The sequence below is a fragment of the Daphnia pulicaria genome, chromosome 2, assembly GCF_021234035.1.
Source record: "Daphnia pulicaria isolate SC F1-1A chromosome 2, SC_F0-13Bv2, whole genome shotgun sequence".
NCBI classification, from domain to species: domain Eukaryota; kingdom Metazoa; phylum Arthropoda; class Branchiopoda; order Diplostraca; family Daphniidae; genus Daphnia; species Daphnia pulicaria.
In genome coordinates this window covers 3,190,013-3,205,356 of record NC_060914.1, presented here as the reverse complement: position 1 = coordinate 3,205,356, position 15,344 = coordinate 3,190,013, and the positions used below count along the sequence as shown (strand labels likewise).

The window sequence follows — 15,344 nt, the reverse complement described above, 5'->3', positions numbered from 1 at the left end:
AAACGGCAAAATGTTATATAATACAAGTAAACAACGTTATATAACAATGTTAAATAAATATGTAATACAAGTAAACTGTGCTTACTAAAAGTCCACAGCATGAGCTAAAAGGCCAAGCTGATGCATTCCCCGGCCGATGTTGTAGTAAACCTCTTGACAGTCCCCTCTTGATTTCAGATAAGCATCGAAGAAGGAACAAGCTTGAGTAACAAGCGAATGCTTCCCGCTAGAAAACTTTTGACATGTCAACTGAACCAGAACAATTGCAGAAAGCAGCAAAAACAACGGATTGTCGGGATCAATTTTGCACGCCGACATATAAGCATCTATGCAAAATTAAGAACGATTAAATTTAATAAATCAAAATTTTGCTTTGCCATCTTACCTAAGGCGCGCTTGTATGTACCGCTGGCTAAACACGCGTGACCGTTCAAAACACTTAGACAGACATGTTTGGGGTGTTTCCGAAGTAGCCGCACAAGAAAACGATTGTAGCGCACATCGTCCCCTCGCATGATAACCTGTTGAAACGAAAACGTCGAACCAATTATAACGAACGATGGTAAAGATAAGGTAAGTATTTTCACCTGAATCATGAGGTTCAAAGCTCTTTTGTTATCCAGGTTGTTACGTAAGAGCAAACCACGGGCTAGGTTATAAGCATAATACGAGTCGCCTTTAGCTAAACACACTTGAAGGGTGATGAACTGAATTTCTCTGCAAATTTCTCTCTTGCTTCTGAAAAGCGGTGACGTAAGAGCCGTAAAACAGATTCTCTCCAACTCCACCAGACGTTTCTCCTTGAACAGGTATTCACACGTTAGCCGGAGGAGTCGATATTCTTCTTCTAACTTTATCGACGATGCTCCAAAGTCCAATTCTTCCACGTCCGAATCTTCATCCGCCGACTCCCACCCTACTTTTTTGGCGCCGCACGTTTTGTTCACTTCGTCCTTGGATTGAATATTCGAGGCGTGACGCATCATCAGCAATTTGTAAGCCGCAACGAACTGATTCATTTTTCCTTCTTTCAAAAGCAAGAGGCACTTGTGATGCAAAACGCTGGCTTCAATCCGAGTAGCTTCCGAGTCTTGCGTTACAGCTTCCAAAGCTTCTTCGTGGCGACCTGTTAACACGCAAACGATTAGACTGGAAAACGATATAAGTTGTCTTAAGGTAGTTACCTAATTTGGTGAACAATTCTGCTAGAGATATTTTAGCATCCTCCCTTGATGGCACTAGATGAATAACATGTCGGAATGCCACGATTGCTTCATCTGACAGATTGAGAGCATTAAGACAGTTTGCATATTTCAGCCAAACTTCAGCTTGAGAAAAGGATTTGCTTTGTGTTAGGATCTCTAGCAATGTCCTGTTATGAAAAGAGAAATATGAGAATTTAAAAGTCGCAAAATAATTACTTTTGGATTTCTCTTACAAAGCTTGTTGATGGAATTCTTTTTCTGCTAGGATCTCGACAACGTCAAGGTAGATTTCCCCAAAGCTTTCGACGTCATGCTCGATAAAAGTTTCGATCAAAGGAAATGCAAATTCTTCTTTCTTAAAGTAAACTAAGGCAATGCACAGTTTGCTGAGAATGTCGAATGGCAACTCTTCCGTCAGTTCCATAGATTCCGTTTCTTTGAGATCAATTTCGTCGATTATGTTATTGTTAAACACCAGCCCGCAATGTCTATTAAGAGCCTGTAAGTGCAATTAAATTGAATTCGTTATTTTAGTGAATAGTTAACGGTTGAAAGAGTTCACCGTACTTTTATGACATCGAGATAATGTTTCGTCAAGATCTGGAGTTCCAATAAAAGTTTAAAATGATTCATTTTGAAATTATCTGCGCAGGTGACAAGAGCATTACTGAGCGCCCTACGCGCTGAATGCAAGCTGCCACTCTCAAAGGAAATCCTGGCAATTTTTCAGCAAGCTCGACCCATTCATTTTTCTTTTGTTCATTTTCCGGTTGGACACCTCGCAACATAGTCAGGCGAGCTTTCAACTGCTCTTTTTCAGCACCAATTGATTCCAACACCTGGCATCGACTGAAACACACAGAATAAAACACATCAGAAATAGTATTTAAATTATATTCTTTGTACGTTACCGTTCATGAATTTGAAGATTTGTAGGGTCTGCTTGAACAGCTTTGGCAAGGCATTTCTTTGCCTGTATCTCATCTCTTCGCTTCAAACACACCTGAAATAGAGCGAACAATTTTAGTATTAAAGTAGAAGATATCTGCATTCCGACGAATTTGATTTTCATAAAAAAAAAGCTGCTTTTTAGATCTAAAATATTTTACCTGGGCTAATTGTAACCATTCATTGGCCTGTTGGGGAGATTGAGGAGATAAATATGCAGCTATTAAAGATAACTGGTATGACATTTCTTCATCTCTCTGGTCCTTATAGCACATGCTTAGAAATTGAAAAGGTTCAGCATAACTTGGGGCCTAAAAATATAAGTGAATGAAAAACAATTATATTAGCAAAACACCCACAATTTTATAATGAATTTACCTGTCTAATTATTTCCTTGCAGAGGTTGATGGCATCTTCATTCTCACCCCTTGCATATCTCAAGTTTGCTTCACCCATGAGACCTTTGTATTGGAAAAATTCAAATTTGCAGGCCATTATTGTAAACACATATTTAACAAAAAAAGAATATTTGGTTACCTTGTAAAAGTTGTGGAAGTCTTTTTGTAACTCGTGTGCATTTTCTCTTTTTCACTGGGTTGGAAGATTCTTCAGGAAAATATTCTGGGTCATTTGAGTTTCTTTCCAGCACTTCTTCTTCATAATCTGTATCAGATGAGTCTTCCATGCCAGACTCGGAACCATCTGAGTTTTCTACTTTTGTCATGAAGTATTCAAATGACACTATTCCTTCCAGATATCCATCAGTAATAGCTATTTGTTCCTCATCTGCCTTTGGAATAACATTATCATCAGTATTTGCTGGATGATCAGATACCATGTCTTCCTCTGAAATGTTTATGTAGAAGATTTCCCACAAGCCATTTTCTGCCGAATGTAAAGGTGTTCCTTCATTGATGATAGTAACTCTTGAACTATCACAAGAAGCCACAATAACTTGATCATCTGAAAGGAGCTGTGGTTGCACTTCTTCATCTCTGCTCTCCATCGTGAAATAATATAAAAATTCGATTCGAGTGAAAGTCAACAGCAAGAACAATTTTTCTTCAATAGTTAGATTGAAAAGAACGGTTTAGTTTAAAACGCTACTTCAGGGGCATCAGGGCCGGTCGAAGCTAACGTTGCATGTGTTCACACGAAACGCGCGAAACGAAACAGACGACGATCACGTGACGATTGTGTATCATTTGTAATTTGTATCAAGCATGGTCGAATTGAATGCACTCCGCATGCTGCCCAATAGGCTCAGGGGTCCCAGCAGGGGGCAGCATGAGGACGTTGCGGAGTGCATTCATTTCGACCAATCGAAAGCATTTTTTGCGAATGCCAATCAAAATAGAAAGTTGCTGTTGTTGACTTGTTGTATTCCAGCTACACCATCATAGTCGTAGAGCAATCTAGTTAGGTTAATAGGTTATCCACAAAAATTTTACACTATTCACAAGGCCTATTCACGATTCTGTTGCTTGTTGCTGATTTTGCATTTTCTCTATAACGAACAGATGGTTCATCGTTCAATCGAGGAATGCTGTTAAACATTGGCTTTACTGAGGCTCTATTACAGGATAAGTATCCATGTTTCATATTTCAACGTTGATTATCTACCGGAGGATGACAGACATCCTTATGTTCATAACTCATGTTCAGAAGATGGGAAACCACGGCAAATGGCTTTTTCAATCGATTATTGGGATAATTACAGATATATTAAATAATCCGCATTATATTTGTATAATTAATAGCATGTACTGGTATACTGTTCTTCAATTTAATATAATTACAGGCCAGTTCCCAGATACTTTTTCGGTGGAGTCAGCGCAATTTCGACCCATGATTTTCAACAAATCAACGGCTATTCAAATTTGTTCTGAGGCTGGGGTGGTGAGGACGATCAGTTGTATGAACGTATCTTATTTAATAACTTGACAGTGACCAGAATTTTCGACGACCAGCCATCGCTCGTCCATCGTGCACGATACAAGACGCTTTCCCACAAAAAAGCCGAACCCAATCCTGACAGGATGAAGATACAGCAGGAAGGATCACTTCGTTTCGAAACTGATGGGCTTTCCAAACTTCAATACCGGAGACTCAATTTGCAATTCAAAACTCTTTATACTCACATTCTTGTGGATATCCAGGAAAATATACAGCTAATATAAATTGCTATTTAATATAATTATAGGTAACAGTATCTCGTCTCTCTAGTATTTTATCGAATTTCATCCGAATTTTATCTATGGACATGGGGAGGCATTGTGTTGAGAGTGAAAGGGTGAAGAGGCACTTCACCCTATTGTCGGGAGGGGAGTCTTATATTGTCCAATCAGTTCTTTCCTCTCCTGTACTATAAGTAATGTGTGAAAGCAACTTCGAACACGCGCGGCGTAACGGAGCGCAACGTGTAAAATGTACGTGCTTTATAAAGATTTCGCCCTTCATGGGGCCATGCCACAATTCTTCAGTATTTTGCACTTTTTAAAAAACCCCCGTGCTGTCGCTAGTGAAAAAGAATCTTTTACTAATCAGTCAACGTGAAACTCATGTTCGGGCATATAGCCGAAAACGTTCCGCTCCGGAATGTAACATTAACTTTATGCGAAGGCATAACATGCTAACATGAGCATTTTGCCCAGCCAATTTAAAAATGGTTATTTTTTACGTAAACTGTCAATTAGTGTTATTTCGTTTGTGACTGTGATGGTTATTTTTGTTTTATACACGCCCATTCCTCAAGAACGTCATTTTCTAATACGCCTACTAGGTCCATTTAAATCAACTTGTAGTTACTCCTCTGCTGATAGAAGAGGTCCTAATAAAAAGATCATCCGCTATTCTGTTTATGGCAACTTTTCAGGGCATAATCATATAAAAAAAATATATATATATTCTTCCATTTAAAGACCCATTAAATTGATACCCTCGATACATCCAGGGAAATATACATAATTTTTGCTATTTGGTAAAAAAATATTTTCACGTTGCGGGTGTGTTTCAGAAAATTTTTGCTATGGATCATAACCTAGCTGTGTTTAGCCCTACAGACTTAAATAATCAATGCCTATGATCCCTACAAAGTAATCCACTTTGCGTATCGAAAAATTCTGTTTCTTTAAAAATAATTTTGTATTATTTTTGTTTTCCTAAATTTTAAAAGTTTCTGCAACCTTTGGCATAGTTATCAACCATTATCAAGATATCAACAATCTGGAGCCTCTGATTTTTTCCTAAACGTACAAGATTTATTATGATTATTGAAATTTAATAACGATTAAAATAGTGAGACAATAAAACGACTTACCTAAAACATCATGATTTTCATCACAAAAATGATGTAAGATGTTTCATTCAAAACTTATTCGAGAACCCTTTCGATAAGTTTCAAACCGCAATCAATTAAGTAGAATCCATCTCCATCTCTTGATGGATAAAAGAAACATAAAATAGATTTCGGATTTCTTCACATTTTCTTTCTAAACACCGTCAGATGAAAACCCCAAAAAATTGAAATTTTTAGATAAATAATTTACAGAAGCATTTGTGTTCATTTTAATTAACAAATTATTGTTTTTTTTCGTATTTACCCTTTAGTGTAACTTTCTCCCGTTGGAAGCGCTGTAGGTAAAATACGGATTTACAGAAGGAGAACTGAAGAAGGCCAGAAGCTGTGTTCGTGGGGTAGCTAATTGTAATTAAACACAAATTCATGGAAAAGCTTTAAAAATATTGGCGAACCAGGCCGTCCTTGGGTTTGATTGACGTCCATTTACAACCATTCCATCTTCGAAATAGTGATTCTCTTAATGTCGACGTCGGTGGCTTGAATCGGTAAGCACTAAGCAATTGCCAGGACTGCATTTTCATGTGTGGTATCCATTAACTCTATTGACTCAGTATTTTGTTTTTTTCTTTTTTCTAGTTCATCATGTCAAATAATGATAATGATTCTGATGTGGAATATTCTGAAACAGAAGAATGTGGCTATGATGATTACTACAATCCTTGTGATGATGCCGACAGTGAATCGATGAACCAAAAGAAGTGTGATCCTGAACATTTTGAATTTGAATGTCTAACGGTTGATCAGGTCAGTGTAAAAAATTTATACATGCAATGAAATTGGAGAAATCAACTGTTTGTTTTTTTTAAATTATAGGTGGATAGGTTATTGAATGAACTGGTTGAAACTTTAAGCAGTCGGCTGAGGTTGACACCGTCTCTTTCAAAACTGCTTCTACATGCTCATAACTGGGCTTTAGACTCAGTCATTAAAATGTATCTGGAAGATTCTTCTCAACTTCTAGTTCAATCTAAACTTAAACCAGATAAAACTCCTGTGGTGAAAACCTTATCCAAAACTCTAGTTTGTCCCATTTGCATTATTATGCTACCCAAAGATGTCTTTTGTGGAATTGGTTGCAGCCACCTCTTTTGCAAGGGATGTTGGAATGCTTATCTTGAAACTCAGGTCATGCATGGTGTGTCTACAGGTATAAATTTGTTAATCAATGTTATATTGAACAATTCTAACCTTTTTGTTCCTGTGTGAATAGCAACTGAATGCATGGGATGTTCTGTTATGGCAACAGAAGACTTTGTCTTGCCTTTATTAGCCACGCCTCAACTAAAGGAACGTTATGTTCGCCATGCCTTCTCCGACTATGTCAGATCCCATCCTGAACTGAGATTCTGTCCGGGTCCGAATTGTAACATAATTATACGGGCCAAAGAAAACAAAGGCAAGCGGATAGTTTGCAGCTCATGCAAGACGACATTCTGGTAATTTTATTTTAGAAACTTTCTCCATTTCGTTATATGAAAGAGCTTCTTATATTTTAGTTTTCGATGTGGAAGCGAATATCACGCTCCCACCGATTGTGAAACGATTCGACATTGGCTGACCAAATGTGCAGATGATAGCGAAACTGCCAACTACATCTCTGCTCATACTAAGGTAAGGATAACTCAGATTTTCATGTAAACGAAAATAATGCTCTTAACGGTCCATCTGCTTGTTACTAGGTGTGTCCCAAGTGCCAAATTTGTATAGAAAAGAATGGAGGATGTAACCACATGCAATGTTATGGCTGTAAACATGACTTTTGCTGGATGTGTCTGGGTGATTGGAAGACTCACGGATCAGAATATTACCGTTGTTCACGCTACGAGGAAAATCCCAACGTAGCCAATGAGTCTTCTCACGCTCGGGCCAAAGAAGCCTTGAAAAAATATCTCCATTACTTTGAAAGAGTAAGTTACTAGAAATTGGCCGATCATAACTTTGTACTATTATAGCTATTTTCGAATATTTTTAGTGGGAGAATCATGCAAAGAGTTTACGATTGGAGGAGCAAACATTGCAACGGATCCGTGAGCGTATTCAGTGTAAAGTCATGACCGGCACAGATGGTACTTGGATTGATTGGCAGTGTTTATTGGATGCTGCCGCCTTGTTGGCACGCTGTAGGTATACTCTTCAGTATACTTACCCTTACGCTTACTACATGGATGCAGGTCCTCGAAAGGAATTGGTGAGTGATTCGGAAAATGTTAATGCCTTTCACCAATATTAACGTTCCCACGTCTGTTTATGTTAGTTCGAGTACCAACAGGCTCAGTTGGAAGCCGAAATAGAAAATCTATCGTGGAAAGTGGAACGGGCCGAAACGACCGATAGAGGCGATCTGGGCATTCAAATGGACGTTTGCGAGAAACGGCGCACCACGCTATTGCAAGATTTCCTAGAGTCGTGAAATATTTGCTGGTTAGCAAATGGATTGAATAGGATTTGAAAATTTTTACCAACGCGCCTGTAACTACGGTCGATAGGTTTTTGGCTTTTACCTGTCGCTTTAGATAGGAATCGAAATTGCGATTGTCTATTGTCATTTGATATTTTTCGTCCTATACGTTTATCAGTTGTCCTCAACGTTTTTTGTTTTTCGTTTTTTTTTTACTGCGAAATTTTCTTTTTAGTTTTGTTTCGTATTCCCATAGTAACAAATGAATAAATTGCATCACTGAAACGTTTACTATTTCCCTTTTTCTTATATAGTCTGAGCAATTTTTTATTATATAATGTGCTGGATACTCCGTTACCCTTGTTTATAAATTATTCCCCTTAAAATTATTCAGCCCCATAAATTTTGAAATTTTTTTTTTATCTTCCAGAATTTAAGTGCCTAAGGGGTTTCTTTTCAAAAACACTTCTGTAACGAGTTGTAAAACGTTGGCGCCAGGTGTCTGGCCAGTTGTCATTTAGTGCGTGGTCTGAAAAACGACAACAAAAATGGACTAAATGTAAAACTTTGTTTAATATAATTGGTTTCTTGAAATAGAGAAAAAACAGTGTGTGAAACAATATAACATACTTGATATTGTATTGTAATAAAATGGGTCTCGACTTTGACATTCGTGAGTTTCTTAACCACATCAGAGCAACTAAACCGCCGTATGAATGCCCCGCGAAAGACTGCGGCAAAATCTACAAAAGTTTCGCGGGCATTCAATTCCACTTGTTTAATTTCAATCATGAAAATCCTGGTAGTTCTTTACCTTCATCAGAATCACCACAGCAGGTTTTGACTTATGCAGAAGCCCAGAAGATTGTTGAACTTGAAATTGATAGCAAACTTCAAAGGATAAACATTTTTGACTCCATAAGCTTTGTGGGCAAAGAGGACTATGAGAATGAAGTGCCTATGAAAAATGAAGAAACACCAAGCCAAGACTATGCCAAAACTCCAACAAGTAAAAGTCACACTCCAAAACATCTGCAGAAAAAGACCCCGAAGCCAGTTGAACCAGTGGTTCGCAAAGAAGAAAAAGTCTCCCCTCCTAAGCTGCCGGAGGCATCATTTTCCATCATCGAAACATGGAGCCAGCCAGATGCCCCAGAAAGACCAAAGTCTTACTATCGATTCATTGAGAAATCTCCTGATGAAATGGAAGATGAAGTGGAATTTGATATGGACGAAGATGATTTTACATGGCTAGAGTTGATAAACAAACAAAGAAGATTTGAAAACCTTTCTGAAGTAAACCCAGAATCATTTGAATTGCTAATGGATCGACTGGAAAAAGAGTCTTACTTTCAAATGCAAAGTTCTGGGAAAGATCAAGGTTTTTATTTATATTTTTCTTTATTAAGTCTGCAAAATATGTCTAATTTGAGAAAAAATATCTAACTAGGCCCACCTATCGATGAGGACGCTGAATGTTGCATATGCATGGATGGAGAATGCCAAAACAGCAATGTGATCCTCTTCTGTGACATGTGTAATCTCGCTGTCCACCAAGAATGCTATGGTGTCCCGTATATTCCTGAGGGCCAATGGCTTTGTCGTCGATGTCTACAGTCACCTTCACGAGCGGTTGATTGTGCTTTGTGTCCAAACCGAGGAGGTGCTTTCAAACAAACGGATGATAACCGATGGGCTCATGTAGTTTGCGCTCTGTGGATACCAGAAGTCTGCTTTGCTAATACAGTAATAACGTTCAATCTTCTCATATAATTGCAGAGATTACTAAGCATTTTATTATTATTATTATTCAGGTTTTCCTTGAACCGATCGACAGCATACAAAACATTCCTGCCGCTCGTTGGAAATTGACGTGTTACATTTGTAAGCAACGAGGAGCTGGATCTTGCATTCAGTGTCATAGGGCCAACTGTTACACGGCGTTCCATGTCACTTGTGCGCAGCAGGTATTGTTACGACTGTAATTACAGCATATTTATCAAAATACTTACTTGAACTCTTCTAACAGGCTGGGTTACACATGAAAATTGACACGGCCAAAGACTCACCAAGCAGTGGACCCAATATCAGCATCCGTAAAGCGGCCTACTGCGATGCTCACACACCAGCCGATTCTGATTCAAAGCCATTGGTCGGTGATCACGGAATAGGTGAGGTTATTCGCAAAGCGCAGTCGAAAGCTGCTTTCCGCGAGAAAATGCGAAAGGCTCGTAAAATCCTGGCAGAGAAACGTTCTGCAGCTCCTATTATTTCCATCCCCACTATACCTCCTGAACGCGTCCAGGAAATCGCTTCTTCCGTTCCCCAAATTCAAGGGAAAATTCGGTATTTATATTATTGTCCTACCGCAAAATAAATTTCTGTACTAAAGATATTGTTTGATCTAGATTTATCCAAAGATTGATTGCCTACTGGACTCTGAAACGGCAGTCCAGGAATGGTGTGCCTCTTTTACGTCGTCTTCAAACCAGCCATCCTTCGCGTAGGCCAGCATCTTCAGCGGCAACGGGCTCTGGGTCTGGATCAGGATTGGGCGGTGATCAGATTGTTCAGCCTGACGATCTCTTAGGCCAACTGCGTTATTTTCAACGACTTCGTCAGGATTTGGAACGAGCCCGGCTGTTATGCGAGTTGATTCGCAAAAGAGAGAAAACGAAGCGAGAATTGATGCGGATTAAAGAGAAGGAATTGGAACTCCAAATCTATCCGTTGCAGTATCTAATGCGACGTTTGTTACAAACTCTGAAGGAGCGTGATAACAACGACATTTTTGCCGATCCGGTTGACATCAGCCAAGTCCCCGACTATCTCGATTTTATACAACAACCGATGGACTTTTCGACAATGCAGAACAAGTTGGACGCTGGGCAATATCCAACGCTGGAAGCTTTCGAAAAAGATTTCAACCTGATGATCCACAATTGCACTGTCTATAATGCACAGCACACCATGTATTATAAGCAAGCAATCAAGCTCAAAGAAGGTGCTCAGGTTCTATTTAAACAACTTCGAAAGGATTTGGAAACATTAGTCATCAGCAACAACAATTGCGACAGTAGCAGCAACTCAACTCCACTGCCACCGTCGGAAATAAGTCAACCTGAAAGCAAAGTCGAAGAAATCGATAAGTACGTCTCGGAAAAGTATCGTGAATCTGATACCCTTGAACAGCAGCTTTCGAAACTCGAAGAATTCCTGCGTAAAGCTCAACAAATGCCAACAGGACCCCTCAAAGTTAAACGAATCCGAATTTTGAGAAACGAATTGGCCAAAGTTCGTAGGAAATTGTCTTTGCAAGCTGGCGGGAGAGCGGCTGCTACCCGGAGCAGCAGTAGCAGTCCATCGAAATCACGACCTGAAAATGAAACACGTGATGAAGGCAGCAGTGACTCGGATTCGAGCGGAAGTAGTAGCAGCGGGAGTAGCAGCAGCAGCAGCAGTAGTAGCAGTAAAAGCAGCAGCGATTCAAGTATTGCTGGTCCTCCAGTCAAGGCTTCGCCTCGATCCGTAGCGGCTGCCCGTCAACTAAAGATTGATCACTTTATCACCCGAACGCCCAAAACGGATTCGGATGAAAAGAGCACGCCATCCATTACAAATAAGAATCGATTAGTTGCTAAAGTCCTGAAACGTAATTCTACTCCGGCATCTACATCTATCGCATCGACCCCTGTTGCCGTTGCGGCAATTCCAGTAGCAGCAGTGCCAGTAACGCCGGAATTGGAGACCATCGTTCCTCCAGTTCCAGTAACTCCAGTAAAAATCAGCTCCGTGAATCCGCAACAGCTGACTGGGTCTCCATCGGGTGTCAATAGACGAACAGCGGTGCTTTTCACCAAGAAAGCAGCTGCCGCAGCGGCTTTCAAGAAGCCTGAACCATCCGGAAGCACTTCGCCACCTAGACGGGCAGGTGGAAGGCCGCGAAAAGTTTCAGAAAATAGTACTTCTCAACCAGGACCCAGTGGCACCAACACCAGTGCATCCACCAATTTATTTGTGGCAGCTGCAGTTGCAGCTACGGATCTAAACAAAAGGAAGAAGCAAAAGCATCCAGAAAGTGACAAGTTATTTGCTTCGGTTCAGCAGCCTGGAGCTATTCACCTTCCCAACATTGAGAGTGAAAGTTTCAAAGTTTATCGCACCAACAGATTAGACGACGAAGAGGATTCACATCGAGGATCGAGTGAATCGTCTGGGAGTGAAGGGAGCAGCAGTGGAAGCAGTAGCAGTAGTGATTCGGATTCGGGCGATGAATCTGATCGCCAGTCAAGTGACGATAGTTCAGCATCTCCTCCTCGACATCAGCATAGTTCTACTTCACTTTTGCCTTGTAATTTGATTCCACTACAGCCACTTGATCTCGTTTGGGCGAAGTGTCGAGGTTATCCCTGGTATCCAGCTCTGGTAAAAACATATTTCTATGATTTGGTACTGAATTAGTTCTAATTCGATGTCGACATTTTCCATTAGATTGTCGATCCTTCCTGGCCCAGGAGTGGTTATGTACATAATGGAGTCCCCATCGCCATACCACCCGAAGAAGTTCTCTTAATGGGAGCTGGAGTTCAACCACCAGCTTTTCTGGTTTTATTCTTCGATGCCAAACGGACTTGGTCAGTATTCGTTAGTTTTATTTGCCACAGCTTAATTTTTTTACACCAGACTCAATTGTGATGTTGATTGAATTTGTTGTTGATTACAGGCAATGGTTGCCCAGAGATAAGTTGGAGCCACTTGGAGTGGATCCTGATCGTGATAAAGCGAAACTGATTGAATCCAAGAAGCAGACGGAACGCAAGGCCGTCAAGAAAGCTTTCGAAGAGGCTATTTTGCACCAGTGTAGAGTGGCTGGGCAAAGCAGTGCCCTATCCGAAGATTCCGATTCGAGTCACTGAACGTTTATTTTCTTATTTTTAACCTTCATAAAATTCTTTGTTTGATAACCCATCTCGCTTTGCTCCATTTCATGCGAGTATTTCAAACACGTGTGTTCTCATTGATGCAAACTCATTTTTTTAAATAAAAAAAACGAAAGATTGAAATGAAATCGAATAATCAAATCTCCCTATTTTAAATTTTAAAAATATAAAATTGACACTATTAGAAAGTCCCAGTGGAATATGGTAATTTTCCTTGATTCGAACGGGTTATTGTTTCAGAACTTGCCCGGACTTGCTGTATTTTCGGTTTTCCCAAGCAGTTTGAACCGGTTTTGATCAACCAAGTCGACATGCAAGCATATAGCAACAGATATCAAACCACCAACAAAAAAATGTCGATGTTTTTTAGTAGGACGTCGTAGTCGTTATTATCTTTCAACCGAATTCAGCTGCGCATATTATAACAAAGCGACGACGGTTAAAATGACTTATGAGGATTAGACTTTATATTATTTTGTTTGCTTTCGGTCTGCTTTTTCTGTTGAACGATAACATTCCGATCGGAATGACTCCGCCCATTTCCGCCGAAACTGGTTTGTGATTGGCCGACGTCATCCTGCCTGCGCATGTGCGTAGATTTTCTAGAAACCTGCATTCTATGACGTCAGCGAGTTTTCGTTTGACGTCACGAAACCCGGACGGGAAAATATAAAAAAGAAACCACAAATCGGTCAACTCTTGTTTTTTTTTTTGTGTTTGTTCTCAACACGTGAATCACCCTTTTCCACAGAAAACAAATTAAAAAACAACCACGACATAGGTTATTATTTTTCCAAGATAGACTTGATGCCTTCATGCACATGTGCGCACGATTCTACTTGAGACGGATCCTTGACAAAATTTCGATAATATTTCGTTAATTAAAAAGGAAACGAGGAGACGAAATCAGGGTCGTCGGTTGATATGCACGCGCGTTATCGGCAAGCATTAGTCACGTTGACGTCCAGATTCGGGGCTTATCGCTTGCACACGAAGTGGATGACATTACATTGACATCACTACTTTTTGTGTGTGTGTGTATTTATTCAAATGACCTCCACGGCTAGAGAAAATTTCACTTTGCCCCTCGTTGATTTGCATTTTTGCTGACGAGTCAGTGTTTTTTCCAGCATTCCGCCTCAAACTAGTTCCAACTGGGAGTAGTATATAAGTATGGTTGACTTTGGTTTTCCCCAGCATTTTTATTTTCTTATTAGGGATTTCCCCGGAGCAGTGACGTCACTATACGCCGTACCAACCGCCGCCATGCCGAGTCATTCGACGATTGCACCACGTCCGGAGGGGCGGAGCCAAATTGCGTTTCCAGTCCCGGGCCCTTGGTATAATAGCGCAGTGCGTTTCATGATTTCATCATTCTTTCTAGCGACTCCGCCAAGAGCAGACACGTACACACAAGTCGAGGTGATCAGTGCAAATCCAAAGATCATTCTCGAACGCACAAGTTGTTGTTACACAGTGAAAGTTTAGCCCCCTGTCTGTATACCAATTCACCCATCAAACCAAAAGCCGTTCGCGGTATGTCTTTTTTTGATTCCGAATTCTTCGACATCACCACCAGCGGGAAACTTGAGGGTCACCTATTGGACTACGATCATCCGCCAATGAGTGGCGAAATCATCCCATTTGCCGATCATTACGATTATTATCCAGAAACTCTGGAGGTTGCGGAAACTTCTATGGATCTCGAGGTATTGTCGCATATAATCACCAACAATTATTTCACGAACGCCATACTTATCGTGTCATTTGTTTTATTTTCCGTGTTGAAGCAGGCAATGATAGACTCAAACATCGGAAGCGTCGCCGATTACTTATCGCATTCCGGCTCTTATCAGCCGCAGCCGATGGTGAAACGCGAGATAGCTCATTTGCAAGAGGATGAAGACAGCCGTTGTCTACCTAGCACTTTGACCGACGCCAGTGACTACACGTCGGCAATGATGCCCAGCCCTTACGGCACTGCCGTTTCCAGCCCTGCCGGACGTTCGACCACGAGCAGCTCGGCCTCGACAAGTCGTCGATTCAAATCGGGCGGCAAGAACGTCAGCAAAGATAGCGACGAATACAAACGACGAAGAACTCTCAACAACATCGCCGTGAAGAAATCCCGCGAGAAGGCCAAAGCCGAGTCACGCATAGTGGCTCAACGTGTCACGGTCCTGTCGGCCGATAAGGAGAGACTTGAGAGACGTGTAGAGCAGCTGTCAAAAGAGATCCAGTTTCTGCACGGGCTCTTCTCCAAATTCAACGACATTCCCGATCCAATTAAAGTGCAAGTCACCAGCGCCTTTGCCCGTCTCCAGAGCCACAGATAACCCCCCACAGCCCACGCACTCCTTTTGTTTTCCCTCAACTCGCAATCAAACAAAACACTTAATTATTATAATAATTTAAAACAAAGGCTAAAAAGATTCACCGATGTGTGCCACGAAACCTTTATATTTCCATCGTTGTATATAGTATCTTATACA

The 15,344-nt window shown here is 40.6% G+C and overlaps 4 protein-coding genes across 5 annotated transcripts; 3 read left to right on the top strand and 1 right to left on the bottom strand.

The window, feature by feature from the left end:
* Nucleotides 1-84: 84 nt before the first annotated feature.
* On the bottom strand, nucleotides 85-3,473 carry LOC124326919 (general transcription factor 3C polypeptide 3-like). The gene is made up of 10 exons (XM_046785636.1): nucleotides 2,691-3,473; nucleotides 2,532-2,614; nucleotides 2,315-2,464; nucleotides 2,117-2,208; nucleotides 1,838-2,054; nucleotides 1,439-1,704; nucleotides 1,185-1,372; nucleotides 588-1,126; nucleotides 386-521; nucleotides 85-326 (listed from the first exon to the last, which is right to left on the bottom strand). The coding sequence occupies exons 1-10, from the start codon at nucleotides 3,157-3,159 to the stop codon at nucleotides 85-87; spliced, it is 2,382 nt and encodes a 793-aa protein (XP_046641592.1). The 5' UTR covers nucleotides 3,160-3,473.
* Nucleotides 3,474-5,790: 2,317 nt separating this feature from the next.
* LOC124327795 (potential E3 ubiquitin-protein ligase ariadne-2-like) lies at nucleotides 5,791-8,203 on the top strand. Its single transcript, XM_046786793.1, has 8 exons — nucleotides 5,791-5,999; nucleotides 6,091-6,258; nucleotides 6,328-6,661; nucleotides 6,725-6,950; nucleotides 7,011-7,125; nucleotides 7,194-7,421; nucleotides 7,487-7,702; nucleotides 7,769-8,203. The coding sequence occupies exons 2-8, from the start codon at nucleotides 6,097-6,099 to the stop codon at nucleotides 7,922-7,924; spliced, it is 1,437 nt and encodes a 478-aa protein (XP_046642749.1). The 5' UTR covers nucleotides 5,791-5,999; nucleotides 6,091-6,096; the 3' UTR covers nucleotides 7,925-8,203.
* Nucleotides 8,204-8,349: 146 nt separating this feature from the next.
* LOC124327794 (bromodomain-containing protein 1-like) lies at nucleotides 8,350-12,975 on the top strand. The gene is made up of 7 exons (XM_046786792.1): nucleotides 8,350-9,293; nucleotides 9,363-9,658; nucleotides 9,727-9,879; nucleotides 9,942-10,258; nucleotides 10,321-12,337; nucleotides 12,404-12,546; nucleotides 12,636-12,975. The coding sequence occupies exons 1-7, from the start codon at nucleotides 8,564-8,566 to the stop codon at nucleotides 12,826-12,828; spliced, it is 3,849 nt and encodes a 1,282-aa protein (XP_046642748.1). The 5' UTR covers nucleotides 8,350-8,563; the 3' UTR covers nucleotides 12,829-12,975.
* Nucleotides 12,976-14,210: 1,235 nt separating this feature from the next.
* On the top strand, nucleotides 14,211-15,274 carry LOC124325968 (CCAAT/enhancer-binding protein beta-like). 2 transcript variants are annotated; one of them, XM_046784546.1, is made up of 2 exons: nucleotides 14,211-14,561; nucleotides 14,646-15,274. In XM_046784546.1, the coding sequence occupies exons 1-2, from the start codon at nucleotides 14,391-14,393 to the stop codon at nucleotides 15,186-15,188; spliced, it is 714 nt and encodes a 237-aa protein (XP_046640502.1). In that variant the 5' UTR covers nucleotides 14,211-14,390; the 3' UTR covers nucleotides 15,189-15,274. The 2 variants fall into 2 exon arrangements, with proteins under 2 accessions (XP_046640502.1, XP_046640501.1); XM_046784545.1 differs by having other exon boundaries at nucleotides 14,212-14,561; nucleotides 14,643-15,274.
* The last annotated feature ends 70 nt before the right edge of the window (nucleotides 15,275-15,344 follow it).